Source organism: Lycium barbarum, chromosome 11 (assembly GCF_019175385.1).
Source record: "Lycium barbarum isolate Lr01 chromosome 11, ASM1917538v2, whole genome shotgun sequence".
In the NCBI taxonomy this organism is placed as follows: Eukaryota; Viridiplantae; Streptophyta; class Magnoliopsida; order Solanales; family Solanaceae; genus Lycium; species Lycium barbarum.
This window is the reverse complement of record NC_083347.1, coordinates 1,695,874-1,723,168: the sequence shown is the minus strand read 5'-3', so window position 1 is coordinate 1,723,168 and position 27,295 is coordinate 1,695,874. Positions and strand designations below refer to the sequence as shown.

Sequence of the window (27,295 nt, the reverse complement as noted above, 5' to 3'; positions counted from 1 at the left end):
TTTGTTGCTTTCCAGCTAATCAAATAAAATTATATGAGAAGAACAGAATCGAAAACAGAAATGTATTCCCATAGCTAGTTTAAGAATGACAATATTACAGTGATGCTTGAAAGTTTTAACAGAATGATAATGTATAGACATTTGAGGAACAACTCAACAAAAACAATCCACTAGGCGCCAATCTTTGTTGCTTTGCTTTTTTCACATCAAATCCTACTGTCATTTCATGTACTTGTGGAGAAACTTCCTATGGAAGTCATTCCGGATGGTATCATTTATAAAGCGTTTGGCTGCCTTCATTTCCCCGCGAGCCTGATTCTTGAAGACCACATCATCGTCCCACCTAAAGAGAAAACAAATTAAAGCCGAATATGTTAGATTTTACACCAAAAATTAAAGCTAAAAAATCTTAAAGAAGCCATATCATAAGGGGTTAACCTTCTCCTGACACTGAAAGACGCCGGCTGGTTTATCAGAGGATTTCCCTTCAACAATTCTGCTTCCTTTGCTTTAAGCTCCTCCTCTTGCTCTAGCCGTTCCTGCCAAAAACACAGAACTTTGAGTTTATAGCAATGTTGATTGTTGGTATTCAGATGGGATATAACGATTGGTTGAAACCCCTTACCATTCTGGCTCTGAAAGGAAATTTTACGCAGTTCTAGAAGCTATTCACACAGAGAAGGAATACCGCCAATTCTAGTATTAACTTTAGGAAATGTAGTTTAAGAAACAAATAAATAGAAGGACCGACATACAAACAGATAAAGAAACTACTCAGCTTTTAGTTATACTTACTTTTCGAAGTTTCTCCTCTGCTTTCTCCTTCTTTATCTGTTCAAGCTCTGCCAGGGGAGCCTCTGTATCATCATCATCGTCATCGTCGTCACTAAAATCAGTGTAAACAACGTATAAGTTTTTGAAGTAACAAAAAAGTAACAGTGTTAAGGCAAAGCTACAGTAAGGGGGGAACCACCTCAAGAACTGACTCATCATATTGAGTACATGTGTTCAGCAACAAATTTTGATTGCACAACAAAAAATGAATATCCGACATTCGTAATTTATCAGTGAAAACTATCAATCGTTTCACATTTTCACATGTAAGAGCTTATTAAAAGTGTGTTTGCACAAATAGGGAACAAGGAACAAACCTCTCATCATCACTTTTGTTGTCAGCATAGTCATCAGCGTCAGCGCTGCGTGGTACAATGCGATCCTCGATCTCTATTTTTTCCCCTGCAGCACAATATCATATGATAATGGGAATTTGATGAGAACCTTGTTTGAAATTCGAGACTAGTGTAGTGAACAAACAGCACTCACCTTCTAAAAGGAGTTGAACACTCTTTCTACGATCTCTGTCCTCTGCAACAAAATACAGTACAAGTTTAAGTAGGCGTTTGGCCATAGATACCAAAAACAAATTCACTTTTTTTGGAATTTTTGAAGTTGGAGTTGGAGTTGTGTTTGACCATAGTTTTTGAAATTGTAGTTTTTAGTGAAATGTAATTGTAAAAAAGTGAAAAAAATTTGAAAAACAAATTTTTTGAGTTTTTGGTATTCCGGAATACAACTTCAAGTTGTATTTGGAATATTCATGGCCAAACGGCCAAAAGTGGAAAAAGTGAAAAAAAGTGAATAATTTTTATGGCCAAATGGCACCTAAGAGTTGAACAAAATCATATAGCAATTAGCATGTGTCCATATGTGTGTGGGGGACAGAGGCAGGTGATGGGAATAAAATAGATCCGCAAAAATAATATTCACGGTATTAGTGATAAACGCGGAACACTAAGTTATGGTTAAATCAGCAAGAATAAAATGCAGCAATAATGACATCAAGATTTTACGTGGAAACCCTTCTGAATAAGGGAAAAACCACGGCCAAGAGGAGCAGCTGATATCACTATAGTAAGGAATTTTACACTGTGTAGTAACGAGTACAAATACTCCTAAGACCACTACACCCTCAAAAGAAATAACACTCTTTTGATTTTCCCACCTCACTACAATATCACTCACACTCTATTTTTCTTCACAGACTATTTTCTTACAGTCTATGGAATACCTCACTTTGCTCTCACTCAGATGTATTGTCTGAGATTTTGGTGTGTTACAAATGAACCATAAGCTGCCTATTTATAGGAATGAATTTCCTATGGTGAGGTAAGCGCTTACATCACGATTATGATGAGGTAAGCGCTTACATCATGAAAATGTGAACAAAGAAATTGGTTTGTTAGCCAAGTCCACAATTGTTGCCAATGTATAATTTGTCAAAGGAAGAAAAATCTTCCTTTCTTAAAATATGGGATAGGGGACTGGACCCCACAAATCTCCCCCTCCAGTCCCATTCACCTGAAGGAGGGTACACTGGCTTCTAATTTGAGTGCATGCCGACAAGCTCTTTGCACGATTCGAACTTGTCTCTCGGTACCGCCTTGGTCAGCATATCTGCAGGATTTTCATTCGTGTGAATCTTCTTGACTTGGAACAATTCGCTTTCCAATTGCTCACGAATCCAATGATATCTGACATCGATGTGTTTTGTTCTCGCATGGTACATGGAGTTCTTGCTCAAGTCTATTGCACTCTGACTGTCACAATAGACAACATACTTCATTTGCTGCAATCCAAGTTCTTGAAGGAATCTCTTGAGCCATATCATCTCTTTGCCAGCTTCAGTAGCCGCAATATACTCCGCTTCCGTTGTAGATAGTGCGACACACTTCTGCAACTTTGACTGCCATGATATAGCTCCCCCTGAAAAAGTAAACAAATATCCAGTAGTGGATTTTCTGTTATCAAGGTCACCTGCCATATCAGAATCTGTATAGCCCTTCAAAATTGGATTTGATCCTCCAAAACACAAGCATTCATCTGATCTTCCTCTTAGATACCTGAGTATCCACTTCACAGCTTCCCAATGCTCTTTCCCTGGATTTTCGAGAAATCTGCTAACAACACCGACTGCATGAGCAATATCTGGTCGAGTGCATACCATTGCATACATTAAACTTCCGACGGCAGAGGAATAAGGAATCTTGGCCATTCTCTGTTTTTCCTCTGTTGTTGTAGGACACATCTTTTTGCTCAATTTCAGATGACCAGGAAGAGGTGTGCTAACCCACTTAGCACTCTTCATATTGAAGCGCTCTAGTACACGTTCTATGTACTTTTTCTGCGACAAATAAAGCTTCTTTTCATCTCTCGAACGAGTAATTCTCATGCCCAAAATCTGCTTAGCATGACCCAAGTCTTTCATTGCAAAAGACTTACTCAACTGTTTCTTCAACTCGTCAATCCTGGAAGCATTTTTGCCTACAATCAACATATCATCCACATATAGCAGAAGGATGATAAAGTCACCATCAGAAAATCTTTGTACAAACACACAGTGATCTGAAGAAGTCTTCTTGTAGCCTTGCTCCCCCATAACAGACTCAAACTTCTTGTACCACTGTCTGGGAGCTTGCTTCAATCCATAGAGACTCTTCTTGAGTTTGCATACAAGATTTTCTTTACCTTTTGCCTTGAAGCCTTCAGGTTGTTCCATATAAATCTCCTCTTCTAAGTCACCGTGAAGAAAAGCAGTCTTCACATCCATCTGCTCAATCTCCAAATCAAGACTAGCAGTCAAACCAAGAACTGTTCGAATGGAGGACATTTGTTGACACCCAATTTTGTCCCGCCTCTCTTCCAAAATACCTATTTACGCCTCTAATATTTTTAGAAAAATTAAAATATATATATAGTCATTTTTTACTAAATTATCAACTTCTCATCAATACCGGCACTTTATTATTCTGTTGCAGTTACTATTATTATTATTATTATTATTATTATTATTATTATTATTATTATTTATTACTATTATTATAATTCACAATTTTATCATTTTTTTTAGTATTTTTTTACCAGCTTACGCACACGCATCGCATTTATCTTTTTTGTGTAATTAAATAATAGTATTTATTTTACTGTGGATTTTCAAAATATTATTGCACGGCTATTACAACGCCATCTTTTTTTTTTTATATCTGAGCATTAATGATTGCATATCTCATATTGAGCAATATTTTAACACAAGTTATTTAAACAGGTCTTTATTTAAATTTAAAAACCAAACTATTTTTTGTGCACGTAGTCCGTATTTTTGACTTACCGGACCCCAAATCAAAGTCCGATTAACTCCTAATATTTTTTGGACTAGACCATGTTTTTTATCTCAATTTTTAGACCAGTACATGTTTTAATTCACTAGTCCATCCTTTTAAAACCCGGTCCACAAATGGACCGGGTCCGATATATTTTCATCAAAATAAGGGAAACCTAAAAAGGGTTCCCCTCATTTTTTTCCTCCGCCGCTCCCTTCCTCTTTCTCTCTTCTCATTCATCATCTTCATCATCTTCATCATCTCCATCCCCCACCACCGCCGCTCCTTTTCATCACCTCCCAACCCCACCATCGCCGTCTGCTCCCCCCGCTCCTCTTCCGTTTCCCCCCGCTCCTCTCTCTCTCTTCGTCACAAGAAACCCTAAAATTCGCCCTATATATAATCGTTTTCCAAGTCAAGAAAAGGGGATCTTTTGGGGGGATTCAGGAAATTCCCTCTAGAAATTAAAGTTTGAACACCCCAAAGTCTTTTTTATTTTTTTTTCAAAAAAACATCAAATTCGCAGTTCGTTGTGATAGTTCGAATATCGGATCAAAAAATACTCAAACAATTTTTATCTATTCTGTGGATTGCCGTAAATCCGAGTCTCGCAACATCAAATTTGAAGTGTTTCGAGTGTGAATCGAAGAGCCGCACCCACTTCGCTGCATCCAAAGAAGGTAATTTTTTCTTTCGGTGGCTTCTGTGCTATCTAAGTGTTAATTATATGTTTAATTTGAGTACTCAGCATGTTCTAGATTTTAGCAAATATGGTTTGGTTGGTTTGACTATACCGTCGTCGCATGTGTTTTGGCCTTAAAACTTCTCTATTGTATTAATCTAAAATATGAAGTCATGTAGGTTTGGGATTCTAAGTTTCAGAGTAAGTTTGTTTGATTTAGAGGGATAATGGGTATGAACTGGATACAATTGTTTGGGCTAGCTTTAAGCCACATTGTTTCTCCTAAGATGTACTCTGTTTAAGACGTATGAGAAGTAAAAGTAGTGTCAAACTCCCGTTCATTTTTTCGTGTATTAGAAGTCAGTTTATTTTGTGGCATAATCAAGAAAGATAAATGGATGCATTATTCTGCCTGCTAATGTATAAACTGTGTAGATTGCGAAAATGAATATGCCTTGGTAGAAAAGAGACCTGTTTGTTGTCGTGTAGTGATCTCCAATCCCTCTTCTTTCAGTTTCAGCCCTTTAATTCTTATGTGTATGTATTGAGTAATTAGTGCATGCTGGTAAATGTTTAGCATGTTTATAACTTACTCACTCAGTATGAAGATAATTCAGTCACAAACATGCGATGTTGTTTCTGTTTAAGGTCGTGTGCTGTCTGGTATAATCGATAGTCTCACTTAGCATAGGTTTATTTTATTGGTTTGAGATAATATAAGTCAGTTATGAACCCATTGTTTCCGGTCTAAGTGTCTCTCTTATGGCGTATTTGCTGCTAGTTTAATTTGTACTGATCATTCACTTAATCTGAATCAATAATTTTGGTCTGTAGCTTATGATGTGTAGCTTATGATGTGATCAGCTGCCTGGTTTAGTTGTGTAGGGAAGAGATAATGTTTGTATGAGTGTGTTTCCTTGTTCCCAAATCCCCAGCTGTAAATTCCTTCTTGGCTTCAATTCTGTTCTATGAAATGTGGGGATCAAATTAGTTTGGATGAGTCTCAACATCACATGTTTAAGGTTGGGTTTAAAAATGTGAAGTCATAGTCAAACTCGCTGGTTGTTTTGATTCTGTTCATGAGCAGTTATTAGTCTATTTGATTTTGTATTTGTCTAGGCCTTTTTATCTGGTTGCTGTGTGTATAAAACATGGAATCGATCCCTTTGCTGCTCAGTTTTGAGTCCCTTTTGATGGCTACACAAATTTTCTTTTCGATTGAATATGTTTTCCCTTTCTTATACTTTTCCCTACAGTTTAGTTAAGATTAAAAAAATATATTTAGACATCAAATAAAGACAGATGAATGGCTGGAATTTGTTGAATATGTGTCTTTAGCTCATTATGGGCATAAGTGGCTGTTTAGTTTTTTTTTGGTAGTATAAACTCACCTCTAAGTATGTATATGTCAATATTTTTACAGTATTTCAAGGAGATATTTGGCCTTAGGAAGTTTAAAATTTGTTGTATGTTAAACCTTTAGGATAAGCTGCATACCAGTTTTGTATAAGTTTGCTTGGATCTAAATTACGTTCATAAAGATAAAAGGATAACTGATTTGGTTTGTCAAACCGATCAAGACATTGTATGCTCTTTAATGACTCTGTCTAAAATGGTTAATTTGCTATTGGCTTTAATATCTAAGGATTTCAGAATGTGTTTTCTTTAAATGAACAAAAAATCCAGTTCTGTGCCTTAGTTTGTTGTGGCTTGTTTGCTGTTGGGTTTGATTTTCAGTTTTTAGCGGTTTAATAGCACTTATGCGTTCATATATGTCTTCTGTGTTAACTGTTAGTTTCAGTTTGGGTAGCTTAGCAGCATTTATATGTGTTTATGATTAATTAGTTCAGTTTCAGTTTAGTGGTCAATAGTACTTATATGTTCATTTATTTTAGTTTCAGTTTTAATAGCATTCGTATATTCATACAAGCTCATGCGTGGATGATCATGTTAATAACGTTTCAGTTTCTGACTTGTTGGCATGCTCATAATTAAGGTCTGTTTCATTCAGTTATATGATGTCTTTGGTTTAGAAAACATGTTAAGTTGGTTCTCTGCGTATCTTAAGTACGAATGATAGCCTAAATGTTATGCGTTAGGGTAAATAACATCATGCTAATTACTGTTGTTTGTTTAAAGCCCGAGAAAGTTTATTATCATGAATGTATGTTGTTTGTTTAAACCTAAGTTTGATCTGTGTTAGAGTGTGTACCTGTGAACATATGATATGATGTCACTTTTCCTTCAATGTTGGTGATATTAGTTTGGGATTATTCCCTTGCGTTCAAGAATGAAAGCATAGATCAGTCTTTGAACCCGATAATTTCTTTTTTTTTTTTTTGTTGTTGAATGATATGTTTGCAATGTTGAGCTTTAAATGTATGCCAATGTGTTTATATGGCTCATGAGAACCTCTGTATTCTTTCCATGTTGTCTGAAGTTGAATGAGGAATTTGAGTTGCTTTTGTATGCTTGGCCCCTTTATTTCATGAATATCATAGCAGTTTTTTAAGGAGTAAATATGCTGAGTGTATTTATATATATCTTCTGTAAATGTATGTATACATGTACGTTTAAGGCTACTTAAAAATGAGTGATGTGTTCTGCTGCCTACACTGCCTCTCCCCCTCCCTTCTTCTTCTTCTTGTTTGGCACTGTCACGATTAAGTAAACATCAGATATGCACGATATATATACTTTATATGTACTCTAGTGTATATGAGGTTGTATATTGTGTATACCCATAGTGTATGGTACTATTCTTGATAAGATGGAATTGATATGTGTCGAACCGGGCTGGTCCTTTAATGCTACATTCTTAATCACTGTTTTGGGCTTTTCTCTACCATCATTTGCATTCTACTTGTCTTTAAGTGTATTTGGACTTTTCTTTTCCTATCTGCTTGTTCTTTCTTGATTTTCTTTATGCAATACAGCAGATACCACTATGTTATACTTGATATATACGCTAATATGTGTGATCATGTCCAAGTGCTCTCCCTTTAAATTCATGACGAATTAGTTATTAAATGAAGATACCCTCTAACCTCCATTTTCCTTTTCCTTCTCATTTTTTGCATGACCATCGCATACGAGTTCGAGGGACTTGTCTCCTTTTCCGCACTCGGTGTTGGGTCAAGGCCCAACATTATCTCCTCTCGGGTCAATCTACACCTACAGCGGATAAAATATTCTGGGCTAAGCCCAACAGCAGCCACGGATCCGCAGCAGCACATAAAAGAAATCTGCTGGGCCGAAGCCCAACAGTAAACAGTTTCCAGCAGTGGCCCAAATAGGCCGGACCCATTTAACAGCAGCCCTTCTTAAAATATGGGGCTGAGCCCATTTTAAATTATCTCTCCTTTATTTATTTTGTGCATTTAATTTGTATACTAACCGTTTGTTTGTTTTTATTTAGTTTATATAAACCTTAATGAGTTAATAGATTTAGTTTAGTAATGGGTAGTTTAAAGAAGACTAATAATTAATCCCATAAGTTTCATTTTCTTCTTTTCACATTAAAGTTATTTATAGAATCTATAATATTTACTTCTAGAATAATTGATAGTATAAATTAATATATTTTTTTAAAGGAATCATATTTTATTTCTTGTTATCTTAATTTCAAAACACCACTAATACGCAAAATATAAATTCAAGCATATTTCATAAATAACCCTTTTAAGTTTGAATCAATCACGCATATTTTCAGCTAAGCGTAGTTATTCATCGTTAATAAGAAATGGTAAAGAAAACTCACTTTCTTTTAATCCTATTTATAAGCTTAGATTTTTCTACATCGCTATAATCAAATAATACGATTTATTCAAAGTTTCAAGCTGTCAAATCTCTTCTCAACAGCTATTATTTATGGGCAAATTATCATATTTTATACAAATCTTATATTAAACAGCATTTTATTTTAAAGTTTAGCCACATTTATAAGTCTTCTTTAAATGACATTTTTTATCTTAACAATGCTTATAAGTTTATTTCATGCAAATTATCACAGTTCCTATAAATCTTATTAAAATATTATCTTTTATTTAAGGCTTCATCAATATTTTCAAGTCCCATTTAAATTTTTAGAATCTTCACTTACACACGTTATTATGTTTTTCTACGAGTATTATTTTAAACAACACTATTATACTTTCGTCTAAAACCTTAACCACATTCATAAATCCTATTTTCAAAAAAATGGCATTCAAAGTCTCTGTTATACAAATTATTATATTTTCTATAAATCTTATTTTAACTAACATTATTTTCTTTCAAAACTTTAGCAATATCTAAAAATCATTTTCTAAATTTTAAGCATTTTATTTACTCTCAATTAATTAACCTAAGTTTGGTCGGATAACCGTAAGTTAACGGATTCTAAAGGATGCCTAACCCCTTCCCTTTAGGATAATATAGAGCCCTTACCTAGAATCACACTGGTTAAGCAGACTATTAATTGAGGTTTAGTTTTAACTTTCCCTTAGTTAATATTTAGGTGTCCTAATTCACCGTTAAATTAATTAGGTGGCGACTCCTTAAAACAAAAATAAACAGGAATCACCAATACGTCGTGCTCCCTAATTTTGACTCCGGTTAAAATGGGGTGCGACAGCTTGGCGACTCTGCTGGGGAACTTAGGTTCTTAACCATAACAACTTAGGTTAATAAATAATTTGTTGGACGTTTTTGTTTGTTTTGCTTTATTTTTCCTGTATTTTTGCTTTATATGCTTTTAAATGTTTATTATTGTTTTATTCTTTATATGCATTTCTATGTAATATGTATGTTATTGCTTTCCTTAAATTGACATTCCGCTCATATTTCTTCCACTCCTGGAAAACTCACACATATTCACACACTTAAAGCGGCTTCGCAGTTTGCGCCCGTGCACTACTAAATTACCCCTTTTAGTTGGATTGGTCTTGTGGATTTAGTCGATCGGCGGTGCAGTCGACGGCCACAGACTTTCCACTTCCAAGTTGTCCGCTTGGGGGAGCCTTGTGTCATAGGAAAACCATTCTTAGTCTACCTAGGTAGAGCGAAAACCAAAACCTTGTAAGGACATGCATCATTTTAAACCTAGGAGGCTTAATACCCTTGGTGTATTAAGTCCATTAGTCAACCTTACCAAATGTCCAAATGAGTCTATGACTCTAAGTGACACTACTCACTATCTATGCGCATTATTTGGAGGACAAATATGTGGATTATGTGGACCTAATACTCTATAGATAAATATTTCAAGGAAACTAACCTTTTGTTGCAGGTTGTTGTGGAGCATCCAAAATTAATGCCGGAGGTTTGAAGACAGCCAAAGGAAATTAGTGGAGTTGAAGTATTAGATATCTTAGATTAACTTTGAATTGTATTATTGACTGGCATGTAATAAAATTTTATTACTCTTGTAAACTAGTTTTAGAAAGAGTTATGGAATGACACATCAAAAAACATGTTTGTCCTTCAAATGTTCGTTAGGCCTACCTCTGGCATAAAGAGGTCCCTTGCATTATAGAACGTGATGTATTATGTGCAATAATGTGTTTATATGCAATAATATGTCCTTACCGTATACTGACTCATTTTCTTTTTTCTTTTTCTTGTTTTATCTTTTTTTTTTCTTTTTAAAATTTATTTTTCAAAAGAAGTTGACTTGTGCTAAAGGGGAACTGGCGGAGCATCCATATTTCACACGGTCTAGAGCCAAGAAATCAGACTCTGACTCATCACTAATCATCTGGTTAACTAAAAAGACTCGTTCTAAAATGGAGCAAAGTTTGATCAATGCAACCACTTCATCTGAGCCATCTCTTAGTTTACCGATCACGAGTGATCCCACATCTTCTAATCAACCAGAAACACATTTGGAGATCATTGCTCGTTTGGAGCGACGAGTTGCTGAATTAAGTCACATGGTACTTCACAACCGGTCATTTTCTCAAACGCCACCACATATGACTCCGTCCCAGGGAGTTCGTCAGACTTTGCCTATGCCACCTCCATTCCCAAATTTGGACGAATTTAACCAAGCAAATTATTTTACCACCTCTCAGCCGGTTCGTTCCGAACCCCTCACTCAAAATGCTCCCTTTTATTTACAACCACCTCTTCAAAAACTCAGTTCATACCGCCGGCACATGATGTTACCAATACACATCAAGTTCCGCCAGTATATACTTATACCACAGCTCCACCCATGACACAAATCCAGGGACAATGTCGCACAGATGTTGATCATTATGTCGAAGTTGAAAATGAGGCACGGTCAATTAATGATGAAATGATAAATAGAAAGCTCAAAAGTTTGGAGGATGCCATGAGAAGTTTGCGTGGACTTGGTAGTAACCAAAGCGTAAGATATGAAGAATTATGTGCATTTCCTGAGGTAGAATTGCCACCAGGTTACAAGATTCCAAAATTTGAGAAGTTTGATGGGTCGGGGAACCCTTTCTTCCATTTGAAGGTCTATTGTGAAAAGTTGATTGGTGTGGGGAAGAATGAAGGGATAAGAGTCAAACTATTCAATCAGAGTTTGAGTGGAAAGGCCTTGGAGTGGTATTCTAAACAAGATACAACCAAATGGCGTACTTGGGATGATTTGGCAAATGCTTTTGTGGATCACTACAAGTTTCATGTTGAGATCGCTCCTGACAGAATCTCAATTACAAAGTTGAAGAAGAAGTTCACCGAATCATTTCGAGAATATGCTATACGGTGGAGGGAAGAAGCATCTAGAGTACACCCACCCATGGAGGAGACAGAAATGGTTACTTTCTTCATTCAAGCGCTAGAGCCGGAATACTATGAACGTTTGGTGACAATGGGTGGAAAAACTTTTGCAGAGGTGATCAAAGTCGGGGACATGATCGAAGATGGCATTAATACAGGGAGAATAACAAGTCTTGCGGCTTTACAGTCTACTAGTAGGGCCATACAAACTGGTACTCTCGGAAACGGAAAGAAAAAAGAGAAAGAAGCAGCATCGGTAATGGCTTTGGGAAACACATCATACCACCATCAACGACCCCCGCGATACCAGCCTAACGCTCACCACTTACAATATTTCCAATATTCTCCACATCCCTACGACCAAGCTTTGTCATCTTACCAACCTCAATCACCACAAATATCCTACCCTGTTTACAACACACAACCAGCATATCGAGCTCCACGACCACCAACATATCCAACTCCACCATCACAAACTCATCATCCAAACAATGCATCCGCACCTCGCCCAAATAAACCGTTTCGCCATTTCACACCATTAGGAGAGCCACTGAGCGTTGTTTTTGAAAGACTGCAAGCTTCAGGCTTAGTATATCCTGTGGAAGGTAGAATTCCAGATCCATTACCCAGAAGCTTTGATCCCACTAAAACATGTGCATATCATTCGGGGGTAAAAGGCCATTCCACTGATCGTTGTTACGCATTGAAGCATAAGGTTGAGGATCTTATTGAAGCAAAACAGATCACGGTCAAACCACCAACACCAAATGTGGTTAACAATCCACTCCCGACCCATGATGGGGCCACGATAAATATGATTGGAATAGATGAAAATGTTGACGACCCAGCCGAATTTATAGTGCCTGTGGATCGTGTGGAGGATCATGATTTTGTAGCCGTTGCTTCTCCGGCTGTAGTGATAAGGGGTTGTGTGCCTGTCGAGATATTAGGAGCTTCATCAATACCTGTGGAAGTAGTTCGAGCACCAAATCAGTTGCCAGTGCTCGATACAAAAGCCGTACCATGGAATTATCAACAAACTGTGATGGAGTGTCGAGGAAAGGACACGATCACTGACAAGGTTAAGACGTCAGGGATGACAAGGTCTGGGAGGTGCTATTCTCCAGAAGAACTAGTTAGATTGGGGCAACTTAAGGAAACCAACGTACCTCCCAAAAGGGTCGTGACTGAATTCGAAGCAGAAGAATTTCTGAGGAAAATTAAAGCTAGTGAGTACTCAGTTGTGGATCAGTTGAAAAAGACCAATGCCCAAATTTCTATTCTCTCTTTGCTTTTGAGTTCGGATGTGCACAGAAATGCACTCTTGAAGATTTTGAATGAAGCATATGTTCCAAGTGAAACAACTAGTGAGGCGTTAGCTGGGATGATCGAGCGCGTGCTTGACAGTCATCGAATCAGTTTCGATAATGAAGAACTGCCGCCAGAAGGATGCATGCATAACAAAGCGCTCTATATAACTGTCAAGTGTCGTAACATGTTTGTGGCTAAAGTGTTGATTGATGGGGTTTCTGGACTTAACATCTGTCCATTAACAAGTCTGAAGAAGATCGGATATAATGTTAGTGAGCTCAAGACAAGTGATGTGAATATTCGAGCATTTGATGGGGCTCAAAGGCGCCCTATTGGAGAAATAGAGTTGAAAGTGTTGATTGGTCCTGTTGAATTCATTATGGATTTTCAAGTACTGGATATTTCCACGACATACAACATGCTGTTAGGAAGACCGTGGATACATCTGGCTGGGGCTGTACCATCTACTTTGCACCAAACTGTCAAATTCGAGTGGGATCAGCAACAAATATGTATACATGGAGAAGGGGATACGTCTTTCTATCGAGAGCAATCCATCCCATTCATTGAGGCAGAAGGAGGGTTCGACGGAGCAGCTTACCACGCTTGGGAGGTTGTGAATGTCACTAAAGTGGGTGAAGTCTGTCAAACTCAAGAGTTTAAAAGGTCATGCGCCGCGATTATGGTTGCAAAAGAAATGCTGAGAAATGGGTACCAACCTGGATTTGGGCTAGGGAAGACATTAAATGGGCGGGTTGAGCCAGTCGTTCTCCCTACGCAACAGTTTACATTCGGTTTGGGATATGAGCCAACTGAGGAAGAAGTGAAGAAAGCACGAAAGAATAAAAAGAAAGAGGTTCCATTGCCAAAACCTATTCCTACCATTGATCAAACTTTCTCAAAACCTTCAGATCTAATTATTGAGGTTGCCTATGATGATATCGTGGAGGGAATCAAGAACCTGTTCGTGGAAGATGAAGATGATCATGCTGTGATAATCAAAGACTTTGCTGAAATATTGACTTTATAGGCTGTTGAGCCAGGACTTGAGTTGCAGAATTGAACTTCTATCTTAGCCCCAGCCCGCCGGGAGTTTCAGTAATTTAAGTTTAAATTTCCTTTGTAATAGGCCGGAGGCATCAACTAGAACATTTAGTTCCTTTTGTCATGCTGCCTCTATGTTTTGTTACGGCCTTTTTGAATTCAGAGTTTGTCATTTTTGTTTTGTAACGAACTACGTTTGGCCTGACTTCCTGTTGGATACGTAGGCAGCCCACATCGGGTTCGGCCACTCTTTTCAAATCATTTCAGTATCTTTGTTTGTGGTTGGAACTACGTTTGGCCTGACTTCCTGTTGGATACGTAGGCAGCCCATATCGGGTTCGGCCACTCTTTTCAAATTATTTCAACGTCTTTGTTTTGTGGTTGGAACTACGTTTGGCCTGACTTCCTGTTGGATACGTAGGCAGCCCATATCGGGTTCGGCCACTCTTTTCAAATTATTTCAACGTCTTTGTTTTGTGGTTGGAACTACGTTTGGCCTGACTTCCTGTTGGATACGTAGGCAACCCACATCGGGTTCGGCCACTTTTTCAAAATATTTCAGTGTTTTGTTGTATGAGTCGAACTACGTGTGGCCTGATTTCCTTTTGGATACGTAGGCAGCCCACATCGGGTTCGACCACTTTTTCAAAATATTTCAGTGTTTTGTTGTATGAGTCGAACTACGTGTGGCCTGATTTCCTTTTGGATACGTAGGCAACCCATATCGGGTTCGGCCCTCACTTTTATTAAAAACAAAAAACTGAAAAGTTCTTATTTTGCTCACGAACTACGTCTGGCCTGATTCCTTTGGGATACGTAGGCAACCCGAGGCGGGTTCGGCCCTTCTATTTTAAAGTTTTTCAGTTTGTCCAAACATTTTAATTCCTATAACATACATAAGGATTTTTTATATAAGATTTTGGTCTTCCCACCGTTTAAATTCATGTGTCTTAGTATCTTGAAACTGGGACAAATTTTTGAAATCGGCCAAATCACTTTCAAAAATTTTCATTACAACTTTCTCACTTTTCGATTTGTTTAGAATCAAGTGCCTCCAGGACTGGAAACTGGGACAAAATCTTGAAGTCGGTCAAATCACTTTCAAAAGCTTTCATTATAAGTTCTTACTTTTCAATTGTCCAGAATCAAGCGTCTCCAGGACTTAAACTGGGACAAAATTTTAGAAATAGCATAAAAGTTGTCTTAAATATTTAACCGTTTTTTAATAAAAGTCCATCTATATTTCTAATAAATTCAAAAAATCAAGTCTTCACAATCATTTTTATCTATCTATTAGATATTGCCCCTCAGAGTCATACAAATCTCGTTACTCATGTTTTGCAAAATATGTTTTATAACTGAAACTCCCCGGCAAAGCAAGATATGTGGTGAGACATCGAAGAACGTGGACGCGACCGAGACAAAAATCAAGTCAAGGGCCAAGTTCCCCAACATGCACAAGTCAACCAATTTTCTTTTAAACTCACAATTTTTCTTTGATGAGACAGGTTCAACTAACATGAACGTGGTGCATATTTTAAATTATAGACATGATCCAAGAGTTAGCTTCCTTTAAAATGCAAATATTGTTCAACTTGGATGCAAAGGTAGCTTATGATGAACGGTGGACGTCGTACCACTCGTTATGAAATCCCGATCGCAGCAGTGGACATGAATTTATCTTCTCAACAAAGGGTTGTGAGTATAATTCTTTCAAACCCAGCTATTTACATATCCTTATCACTAACAGTTGCTTTAGCTCGTGGCATTTCTCGATGGATCAAATACACATAATCGTGGACTTAACTTTCTTCAAAAGGGACTGACTGTGGTCACCCGTTATTGGTTGTGGGTATAAGCGTGGATACCTTTCTACAATACCATTTTAAGTGGACGTGGATTTACATTTACATTGTGGATGTGAGCAAGGAGGCAGAAGTAGATTTATATTACAAAAGAAAATGCACATATAATTATAGAAAGTGGATACAGATTTATTTTTCGAAAGTAGAAGTGGATTTATTTGCACCGTATAATACGGATGTGGAAGTAGAAGTGGATTTATTCTTTACACCGTATAATACGGATGTGAAAGTAGAAGTGGATTCATTTCAAACAACCGTATAATACGGACGTGGAACTAGAAGTGGATTTATTCTTTACACCGTATAATACGGACGTGAAAGTAGAAGTGGATTTATTCTTTACACCGTATAATACGGACGTGAAAGTAGAAGTGGATTTATTTCAAACAACCGTATAATACGGACGTGGAAGTAGAAGTGGATTTATTCTTTACACCGTATAATACGGATGTGAAAATGAATGTTGGATTTATTTTTGTACCATGAAATGCGGACGTGGATTTATATTTTGCACCGTGGAAGTGAACATGGATTTAAAATTTCAGTTCAGGCGCCCACCTCCGAATGCGGGTATCTTATATTTCAGTTCAGGCGCCCACCTCCGAATGCGGGTATTTTATATTCAAGTTCAGGCGCCCACCTCCGAATGCGGGTATTTTATATTTCAGTTCAGGCACCCACCTCCGAATGCGGGTATTTTATATTCAAGTCCAGGCACCCACCTCCGAATGCGGGAATTTTATATTTAAGTTCAGGCACCCACCTCCGAATGCGGGTATTTTATATTCAAGTCCAGACGCCCACCTCCGAATGCGGGCATTTTATATTCAAGTTCAGGCACCCACCTCCGAATGCGGGAATCTAATATTTAAGTTCAGGCACCCACCTCCGAATGCGGGTATTTTATATTCAAGTTCAGGCACCCACCTCCGAATGCGGGAATCTTATATTTCAGTTCAGGCACCCACCTCCGAATGCGGGAATTTTATATTTCAGTGCAGGCACCCACCTCCGAATGCGGGTATTTTATATTTCAGTTCAGGCACCCACCTCCGAATGCGGGTATTTTATATTCAAGTCTAGGCACCCACCTCCGAATGCGGGAATTTTATATTTAAGTTCAGGCACCCACCTCCGAATGCGGGTATTTTATATTCAAGTCCAGACGCCCACCTCCGAATGCGGGCATTTTATATTCAAGTTCAGGCACCCACCTCCGAATGCGGGAATCTAATATTTAAGTTCAGGCACCCACCTCCGAATGCGGGTATTTTATATTCAAGTTCAGGCACCCACCTCCGAATGCGGGAATCTTATATTTCAGTTCAGGCACCCACCTCCGAATGCGAGAATTTTATATTTCAGTGCAGGCACCCACCTCCGAATGCGGGTATTTTATATTTCAGTTCAGGCACCCACCTCCGAATGCGGGTATTTTATATTCAAGTCCAGGCACCCACCTCCGAATACGGGCACCCACCTCCGAATGCGGGTATCTTGCATTTTATTTCAGGCACCCACCTCCGAATGCGAGTATTTTATATTCGAGTTCAGGCACCCACCTCCGAATGCGGGAATCTTATATTTTAGTTCAGGCATCCACTTCCGAATGCGGGTATTTTATATTTCAGTTCAGGCACCCACCTCCGAATGTGGATTCAACTTTCAAAACAGGGGTTGCAAGTGTAACTTCTCCAACCCTGTCTTATTTACACATATATTTCTTTATTGCTAACATTTGTTTTTAGCTGTTGGCTTTGAACAATATCGAAATTGGCATCACACATCAAATCGTGGAACTTTTTCTTCGGCAGCGAACTGGGGTAATTTGTCGGGAAGGATAATCAGACCTCCCGACACGGGTCAAAGATCTACCTCGAACACTCGTCTCTAATCACAAGTATTCTTTTGCATTCCAGCAATTGAATTCTCAACTTTCTATCATAATACCCAGTGTTATCATAATTCAACACTGGGACAATATTTTGCAAGATTCAGGTGTCGTAATTATTCCAGAACTACACTCGACCTGATTCTCGTGCAGCCCGAGATATGTAGGCAACTCAGAGGCCGGAGTTCGGTCATAATCCTCTCAAGTTTCTTTTAGCCGGGACAAAATAGGCTACTGAGTCAACGTCTTTGCCCGACAACTCTTTCATCATTACCGGGCAAAGAGGGACAAGTTGTTGACACCCAATTTTGTCCCGCCTCTCTTCCAAAATACCTATTTACGCCTCTAATATTTTTAGAAAAAATTAAAATATATATATAGTCATTTTTTACTAAATTATCAACTTCTCATCAATACCGGCACTTTATTATTCTGTTGCAGTTACTATTATTATTATTATTATTATTATTATTATTATTTATTACTATTATTATAATTCACAATTTTATCATTTTTTTTAGTATTTTTTTACCAGCTTACGCACACGCATCGCATTTATCTTTTTTGTGTAATTAAATAATAGTATTTATTTTACTGTGGATTTTCAAAATATTATTGCACGGCTATTACAACGCCATCTTTTTTTTTTTATATCTGAGCATTAATGATTGCATATCTCATATTGAGCAATATTTTAACACAAGTTATTTAAACAGGTCTTTATTTAAATTTAAAAACCAAACTATTTTTTGTGCACGTAGTCCGTATTTTTGACTTACCGGACCCCAAATCAAAGTCCGATTAACTCCTAATATTTTTTGGACTAGACCATGTTTTTTATCTCAATTTTTAGACCAGTACATGTTTTAATTCACTAGTCCATCCTTTTAAAACCCGGTCCACAAATGGACCGGGTCCGATATATTTTCATCAAAATAAGGGAAACCTAAAAAGGGTTCCCCTCATTTTTTTTCCTCCGCCGCTCCCTTCCTCTTTCTCTCTTCTCATTCATCATCTTCATCATCTTCATCATCTCCATCCCCCACCACCGCCGCTCCTTTTCATCACCTCCCAACCCCACCATCGCCGTCTGCTCCCCCCGCTCCTCTTCCGTTTCCCCCCGCTCCTCTCTCTCTCTTCGTCACAAGAAACCCTAAAATTCGCCCTATATATAATCGTTTTCCAAGTCAAGAAAAGGGGATCTTTTGGGGGGATTCAGGAAATTCCCTCTAGAAATTAAAGTTTGAACACCCCAAAGTCTTTTTTATTTTTTTTTCAAAAAAACATCAAATTCGCAGTTCGTTGTGATAGTTCGAATATCGGATCAAAAAATACTCAAACAATTTTTATCTATTCTGTGGATTGCCGTAAATCCGAGTCTCGCAACATCAAATTTGAAGTGTTTCGAGTGTGAATCGAAGAGCCGCACCCACTTCGCTGCATCCAAAGAAGGTAATTTTTTCTTTCGGTGGCTTCTGTGCTATCTAAGTGTTAATTATATGTTTAATTTGAGTACTCAGCATGTTCTAGATTTTAGCAAATATGGTTTGGTTGGTTTGACTATACCGTCGTCGCATGTGTTTTGGCCTTAAAACTTCTCTATTGTATTAATCTAAAATATGAAGTCATGTAGGTTTGGGATTCTAAGTTTCAGAGTAAGTTTGTTTGATTTAGAGGGATAATGGGTATGAACTGGATACAATTGTTTGGGCTAGCTTTAAGCCACATTGTTTCTCCTAAGATGTACTCTGTTTAAGACGTATGAGAAGTAAAAGTAGTGTCAAACTCCCGTTCATTTTTTCGTGTATTAGAAGTCAGTTTATTTTGTGGCATAATCAAGAAAGATAAATGGATGCATTATTCTGCCTGCTAATGTATAAACTGTGTAGATTGCGAAAATGAATATGCCTTGGTAGAAAAGAGACCTGTTTGTTGTCGTGTAGTGATCTCCAATCCCTCTTCTTTCAGTTTCAGCCCTTTAATTCTTATGTGTATGTATTGAGTAATTAGTGCATGCTGGTAAATGTTTAGCATGTTTATAACTTACTCACTCAGTATGAAGATAATTCAGTCACAAACATGCGATGTTGTTTCTGTTTAAGGTCGTGTGCTGTCTGGTATAATCGATAGTCTCACTTAGCATAGGTTTATTTTATTGGTTTGAGATAATATAAGTCAGTTATGAACCCATTGTTTCCGGTCTAAGTGTCTCTCTTATGGCGTATTTGCTGCTAGTTTAATTTGTACTGATCATTCGCTTAATCTGAATCAATAATTTTGGTCTGTAGCTTATGATGTGTAGCTTATGATGTGATCAGCTGCCTGGTTTAGTTGTGTAGGGAAGAGATAATGTTTGTATGAGTGTGTTTCCTTGTTCCCAAATCCCCAGCTGTAAATTCCTTCTTGGCTTCAATTCTGTTCTATGAAATGTGGGGATCAAATTAGTTTGGATGAGTCTCAACATCACATGTTTAAGGTTGGGTTTAAAAATGTGAAGTCATAGTCAAACTCGCTGGTTGTTTTGATTCTGTTCATGAGCAGTTATTAGTCTATTTGATTTTGTATTTGTCTAGGCCTTTTTATCTGGTTGCTGTGTGTATAAAACATGGAATCGATCCCTTTGCTGCTCAGTTTTGAGTCCCTTTTGATGGCTACACAAATTTTCTTTTCGATTGAATATGTTTTCCCTTTCTTATACTTTTCCCTACAGTTTAGTTAAGATTAAAAAAATATATTTAGACATCAAATAAAGACAGATGAATGGCTGGAATTTGTTGAATATGTGTCTTTAGCTCATTATGGGCATAAGTGGCTGTTTAGTTTTTTTTTGGTAGTATAAACTCACCTCTAAGTATGTATATGTCAATATTTTTACAGTATTTCAAGGAGATATTTGGCCTTAGGAAGTTTAAAATTTGTTGTATGTTAAACCTTTAGGATAAGCTGCATACCAGTTTTGTATAAGTTTGCTTGGATCTAAATTACGTTCATAAAGATAAAAGGATAACTGATTTGGTTTGTCAAACCGATCAAGACATTGTATGCTCTTTAATGACTCTGTCTAAAATGGTTAATTTGCTATTGGCTTTAATATCTAAGGATTTCAGAATGTGTTTCTTTAAATGAACAAAAAATCCAGTTCTGTGCCTTAGTTTGTTGTGGCTTGTTTGCTGTTGGGTTTGATTTTCAGTTTTTAGCGGTTTAATAGCACTTATGCGTTCATATATGTCTTCTGTGTTAACTGTTAGTTTCAGTTTGGGTAGCTTAGCAGCATTTATATGTGTTTATGATTAATTAGTTCAGTTTCAGTTTAGTGGTCAATAGTACTTATATGTTCATTTATTTTAGTTTCAGTTTTAATAGCATTCGTATATTCATACAAGCTCATGCGTGGATGATCATGTTAATAACGTTTCAGTTTCTGACTTGTTGGCATGCTCATAATTAAGGTCTGTTTCATTCAGTTATATGATGTCTTTGGTTTAGAAAACATGTTAAGTTGGTTCTCTGCGTATCTTAAGTACGAATGATAGCCTAAATGTTATGCGTTAGGGTAAATAACATCATGCTAATTACTGTTGTTTGTTTAAAGCCCGAGAAAGTTTATTATCATGAATGTATGTTGTTTGTTTAAACCTAAGTTTGATCTGTGTTAGAGTGTGTACCTGTGAACATATGATATGATGTCACTTTTCCTTCAATGTTGGTGATATTAGTTTGGGATTATTCCCTTGCGTTCAAGAATGAAAGCATAGATCAGTCTTTGAACCCGATAATTTTTTTTTTTTTTTTTTTGTTGTTGAATGATATGTTTGCAATGTTGAGCTTTAAATGTATGCCAATGTGTTTATATGGCTCATGAGAACCTCTGTATTCTTTCCATGTTGTCTGAAGTTGAATGAGGAATTTGAGTTGCTTTTGTATGCTTGGCCCCTTTATTTCATGAATACCTTTCCTTTGACCAAATCCCTTAACAACCAATCTAGCTTTGTATCTAGGCTTCAAGCTGTGTTCTTCGGCTTTAACTTTGAACACCCACTTGTTCTTCAAAGCTCTCATGCCCTTAGGCAAGTTCACCAACTCATAAGTATGGTTCTCACGCAGAGATTTCATCTCATCTTGCATGGCTTCAATCCATTGATCCTTGTGCTCATCTTCCATGGCCTCCTCATAGCATTCAGGTTCTCCCCCATCAGTGAGTAATACATACTCATTAGGTGAATAACGGGAAGAAGGAACATGCTGTCTAGTAGACCTTCTAAGTGGAATATCTGACTCATCCACGACTTCATGAGTAGGAGCATCTACTTCATCAATAGCAGCATCGTTATCATCATCAACATGCTGATTTGGAACATGATTCTGGGCATCACCATCGTCATCGAGCCCACCAACTTCATCAGCATTTGTATGAGGAACTTGATCAAGATTAACTAAACCTTCAGAACTTGAAGATTTTATCTTCTCCGCTTTGTTAATATCTTCAATGGTTTGATCCTCCATGAAGATAACATCACGGCTTCTCACAACCTTCTTCTCAATTGGATCATATAGCCTGTAACCAAACTCATCAAGGCCATAACCAATGAAGATGCACTGCCTTGTCTTGGCAGTTAATTTCGACCTTTCATCTTTAGGCACATGTACAAAAGCTTTACAACCAAACACTTTCAAGTGGTCATAGGAAACATCCTTTCCATACCAAACTCTGTTTGGAACATCACTTTGCAAAGCAACCGCAGGGGATAGATTAATAACATGTGCAGCGGTCAATAAAGCCTCACCCCAAAAGGAATTCGACAACTTTGCTTCAGAAAGCAAACATCTGACTCTTTCCATTAAGGTCATGTTCATCCTCTCTGCTAAACCATTAAGCTGAGGAGTCTTAGGAGGAGTCTTCTGGTGTCTGATACCCTGTTGCTTGCAGTATTCGTCAAACGGTCCACAATATTCACCACCGTTATCAGTACGAATACACTTCAGCTTCTTTCCAGTTTCTCTTTCAACTGAGGCCTGAAACTGCTTAAAGACACCCAACACTTGGTCTTTAGTCTTTAAGACGTAGACCCAAAGTTTCCTTGAGCAATCATCAATAAAGGTAGCAAAATAAAGTGCACCGCCCAAAGTCCTTGTCTTCATTGGACCACATAAATCTGAATGCACCAACTCAAGCAACTCTGTCTTTCTTGAAGGAGGATGAGACTTGAAAGAAACTCTATTTTGTTTTCCAGTCAAGCAGTGCTCACACTTTTCTAATTTAGCACTTTCGAAATTTGACAATAATTTCTTTTTGGCCAGAACATTTAGTCCTTTCTCGCTAATGTGGCTAAGCCTCTTATGCCATAACGTTGAAGAGCTATTGCTCTCAACTGCATTCACCATATCAACACAGGTAGAGGCCGTAGTCCAGTATAGACCACGACGCTTTTCGCCACGAGCCACAATCATGGAACCTTTAGTAAGCTTCCACTTTCCAGCACCATTGGTACTGACATATCCCTCATCATCCAAAACACCAACAGAGATCAAGTGCAAACGAACATCAGGTGCATGCTTTACATTGTTTAAAACTAGTTTAGTTCCAATACTAGTTTTCAAACAAATCGTTCCAACACCAGCCACCCTGGATACAGTCTCATTACCCATACTCAAAGTTCCAAAGTCACCCGGAGTATAGGATGAGAAAAATTCCTTCCTTGATGTCACATGAGATGCGGCACCACTGTCCACAACCCAGCTTGACTCATCACAAGCAATATTTATCATATCCGCATCAAGGACAGTAACAAGATCTTCTGTAGTGACAGCGGCAACACGATTGCCATCTTCTTTCTTTTCCTCCTTTTCTCTATTCTCTTTTTTCAAAATCCGGCAGAACTTCTTTGTGTGCCCTTTTTTCCCGCAATGACAGTCAATATCTTTAAGTCTGCTTCTGGATTTGCTTCTATGATGTTCTCTATTTTGAGAACCACGATTCTTGCCTCTCCCCCTAGTGTCAGTCACCAAGACATCTGATGAGGAGGAGCCTTGAGATTTTCTTCTCATCTCTTCATTTAAAAGACTGCTCTTGGCAAGATCCATAGAGATCACACCATCCGGAGCAGAATTTGATAATGAAGTTCTAATAATTTCCCAAGAATCTGGTAGGGAACCAAGTAGAAACAAGCTTTGAATTTCTTCATCAAAATTAATACCCATAGCAGATAATTGGTTCATGATCCCCTGAAAAATATTCAGATGATCTGTCATTGCGGAACCATCGTGGTATTTTAAACCCAGCATTTGCTTTATCAGAAACATCTTGTTATTACCAGTTTTTCGAGCATACAAACTTTCAAGATGCTCCCATAGGGTCCGAGCATGTGTCTCTCCAGAAATATGGTTCAACACATTATCGTCAACCCACTGTCTAATAAAGCCGCAAACCTGCCGATGCAACAAATTCCACTCTTCATCTGATTTATTATCAGGCTTTTTATTTCCAAAGACAGGTTGATGAAAATTCTTGACATAGAGCAAATCTTCCATTTTGCCCTTCCAAATGGCATAATTTACGCCACTCAAAGTAACTATTCTACTAGTGTTGGCTTCCATCGTTTATCACAAATACAAATACTATTTTATTCGAAGACCAAAGTAATTCTTTTCTGATGTGGAAGTTCAGACTGTGCTGCAACCACAGAGCATACTCAGACAGAACCTTGGCTCTGATACCACTTGATGGGAATAAAATAGATCCGCAAAAATAATATTCACGGTATTAGTGATAAACGCGGAACACTAAGTTATGGTTAAATCAGCAAGAATAAAATGCAGCAATAATGACACCAAGATTTTACGTGGAAACCCTTCTGAATAAGGGAAAAACCACGGCCAAGAGGAGCAGCTGATATCACTATAGTAAGGAATTTTACACTGTGTAGTAACGAGTACAAATACTCCTAAGACCACTACACCCTCAAAAGAAATAACACTCTTTTGATTTTCCCACCTCACTACAATATCACTCACACTCTATTTTTCTTCACAGACTATTTTCTTACAGTCTATGGAATACCTCACTTTGCTCTCACTCAGATGTATTGTCTGAGATTTTGGTGTGTTACAAATGAACCATAAGCTGCCTATTTATAGGAATGAATTTCCTATGGTGAGGTAAGCGCTTACATCACGATTATGATGAGGTAAGCGTTTACATCATGAAAATGTGAACAAAGAAATTGGTTTGTTAGCCAAGTCCACAATTGTTGCCAATGTATAATTTGTCAAAGGAAGAAAAATCTTCCTTTCTTAAAATATGGGATAGGGGACTGGACCCCACAGCAGGGGGGAGAGAGTATGCCCACATTTCACATACCATAGCCCTTGTCTTTTGAAGAAAAATGTCTCATCTCACGGTCTTCCAACTCTTCCCGGAAGTTTCTCCTATGCAACTCATCCTGAGTGTCCTGTCCCTCCTTTCTGAAGTAATTTAAGAATCATCTAAACTAGTGCATCCCTTCGATTTAAACAGCTGGATTATATCAAATTCTTTTTTCTCTTCCCCAAGTCCATAACATATCTCAATGTAATGAAAAAGAATCAATAATTCAATTACTTGCATACGTTTCATAAACCAGTACTTTCCACAGAAAAGGATAAACAAAGTTCTACAACAACAACAACAACAACAAACCTACCCAGTGTAATCCCACAAGTGGGGTCAGGGTAGTAGGATGTACGCAGAACTTACCCCTACCTTTATGAGGTAGAGAGGTTGTTTCCGATAGACCCTCGGCTCAAAAGAAATGTAACCGATGCAGGAATGTAAGAAAAGTGAGACAACAAAATAGCAATATACAAAACAAGTGCAGCAACATATATTAATAAATGCTGGAGAGAAAGAAACAACACGATACCTAAATCATACTTCTAAAAGTACGACAACACTCAACTACCTACTAACATTCTCACCTAATTTTCGACCTCTATACCTAAACAAAGTTCTACAGAAGTTCAAAAACAAACATGGAAAAAGAAAGAGAATTGGACAAGAATAATAACCTGGGTTTTAAGGTCGTGTGAGCAGCAATATCTCTGGAAGAATACTTCTGAGATGGACCAAATATTCGAGTTCCGCCTTGTTCATTCCCACCTTTTGCTGGTGCCCATGTAGGTCTTGCTGCAGTTGTCATACTTCAAAATTCTCCTCCACAAAATCTATAATTAAAAAAAAAATCATAAATAGCTATAGTTTGGAGCGTAATTACGATACGTAACAACAGTTTGCGTAGTTACAAAACGTAGCTACAGTTGTTGTATTAGGCGGGAATCAATTGTATCAGTGAAAGAGATGTATCAGGTGGGTATAAGCTAAGTTGTATCAGGCGAGTATCAATTATATCAGGTGGGTATAAGTTAAGCTGTATAAGGCAGGTATCAATTGTATATTAGCTGAAATCGCGCGAAAGAGCTCAGAGCATCCTGTATCAGTCCTATGTTTCGTAAATACAGTAGCATAACTTTTTGAAACTATAGACACGTTTCATAAATAAAGTCTAAATGTTTGCCACGTCGCGTAATTTTTTCACAAAAAAAATAACCTCTTTACTTAAAAATCAATTTTTTTTTCCTGAATGTAAACAATCAAACTAGGTTAAAAGAATCACTAAGAACCCTAGAAAAAACAACATTGACCTAAAATTGAAATTCGAAAATCAGTTTTTTCAATTACCTAATCGAAGAGATGTGCGTAGTTGGGAACTTCGGGTTTCGGTCGACCCGATTCACACTAAACATTTACTCCCTCGATACTTCTGAATCTTGCAGTCTAAAAAGAGTCAAACATATTTGTGTGGTTATAGATATCTCGTAAGAAAATGTGTCATTGTTTTTTTAATGGACTAAAAAGGAAAGTGTGTCCTATAAATTAGGACAAATGGAGTACTTATTTAGTTCCAATTTATAAGACACACTTTCTTTTGTAGTCCGTCCAAAAAAACAATAACATAGTATTTACTTATTTGGAAACAATTTAATTTTAAACTTTACACTTTAACGAGATAATCTATAACTACACAAGTATCTTTGACTTGTTTTAGACCACAAAGATTCAAAAGTCTTCTTTTATTTCTTAAATTATGTGACCAATCAAACTACGTCGTATAAATCAGGACGAAGGGAGTAGTATTGACTTGACCAATTGTTTGTCGTTGTAACGACACACCGCCAACGTGCTTGGGCCAAATAATGTGCGCCGTCATCTACATTTTTAAGTCCAAAAAATCACTATTATTATAGCACATAGGGTCAAATTATGTAGTATTATTAACTGATAAGATTTCTTCACTCTTAATTAGGGTTATGAGTATGAATTTTTTTATTAGGAAGTGTTTAAAGTCTTATAAGGTGCGAATATTTAGAAATTGAGATTTCAACGTATACAGAACATCGGGTAATAGGGAAAATGGTCAAATTTGCTCATGCAATGTTCAAAATTGAGTTAACTTACCCTTTTTGATCTAATCTATCGCCTCTTTAGCAAAAAGTTTCATTTTCTTCCTAGATCCCTAACAAAGCTTCAACTTGAGAGTTATGTTAATCATAGCCAAAAGTTGAGTGGTAAATATGAATCTTT

At 37.4% G+C, this 27,295-nt stretch overlaps 1 protein-coding gene across 1 annotated transcript; it reads right to left on the bottom strand.

The window, feature by feature from the left end:
* Positions 1 to 53: 53 nt before the first annotated feature.
* LOC132617479 (uncharacterized) lies at positions 54 to 26,528 on the bottom strand. Its single transcript, XM_060332483.1, has 8 exons — positions 26,393 to 26,528; positions 25,723 to 25,878; positions 25,037 to 25,140; positions 1,324 to 1,365; positions 1,152 to 1,236; positions 796 to 886; positions 439 to 539; positions 54 to 343 (listed from the first exon to the last, which is right to left on the bottom strand). The coding sequence occupies exons 2-8, from the start codon at positions 25,851 to 25,853 to the stop codon at positions 220 to 222; spliced, it is 678 nt and encodes a 225-aa protein (XP_060188466.1). The 5' UTR covers positions 25,854 to 25,878; positions 26,393 to 26,528; the 3' UTR covers positions 54 to 219.
* Between the last annotated feature and the right edge of the window lie 767 nt (positions 26,529 to 27,295).

What these genes read in the sequence shown, in the direction of transcription:
- LOC132617479 (XM_060332483.1), bottom strand. Translation starts at nt 25,853, where the DNA reads ATGACAACTGCAGCAAGACCTACATGGGCACCAGCAAAAGGTGGGAAT. An exon ending in AACAAAAGTGATGATGAGAG is followed by an intron (nt 887 to 1,151) that starts GTTTGTTCCTTG and finishes CACTGATTTTAG; the next exon opens with TGACGACGATGACGATGATG. An exon ending in CAGAGGAGAAACTTCGAAAA is followed by an intron (nt 540 to 795) that starts GTAAGTATAACT and finishes TGTTTTTGGCAG; the next exon opens with GAACGGCTAGAGCAAGAGGA.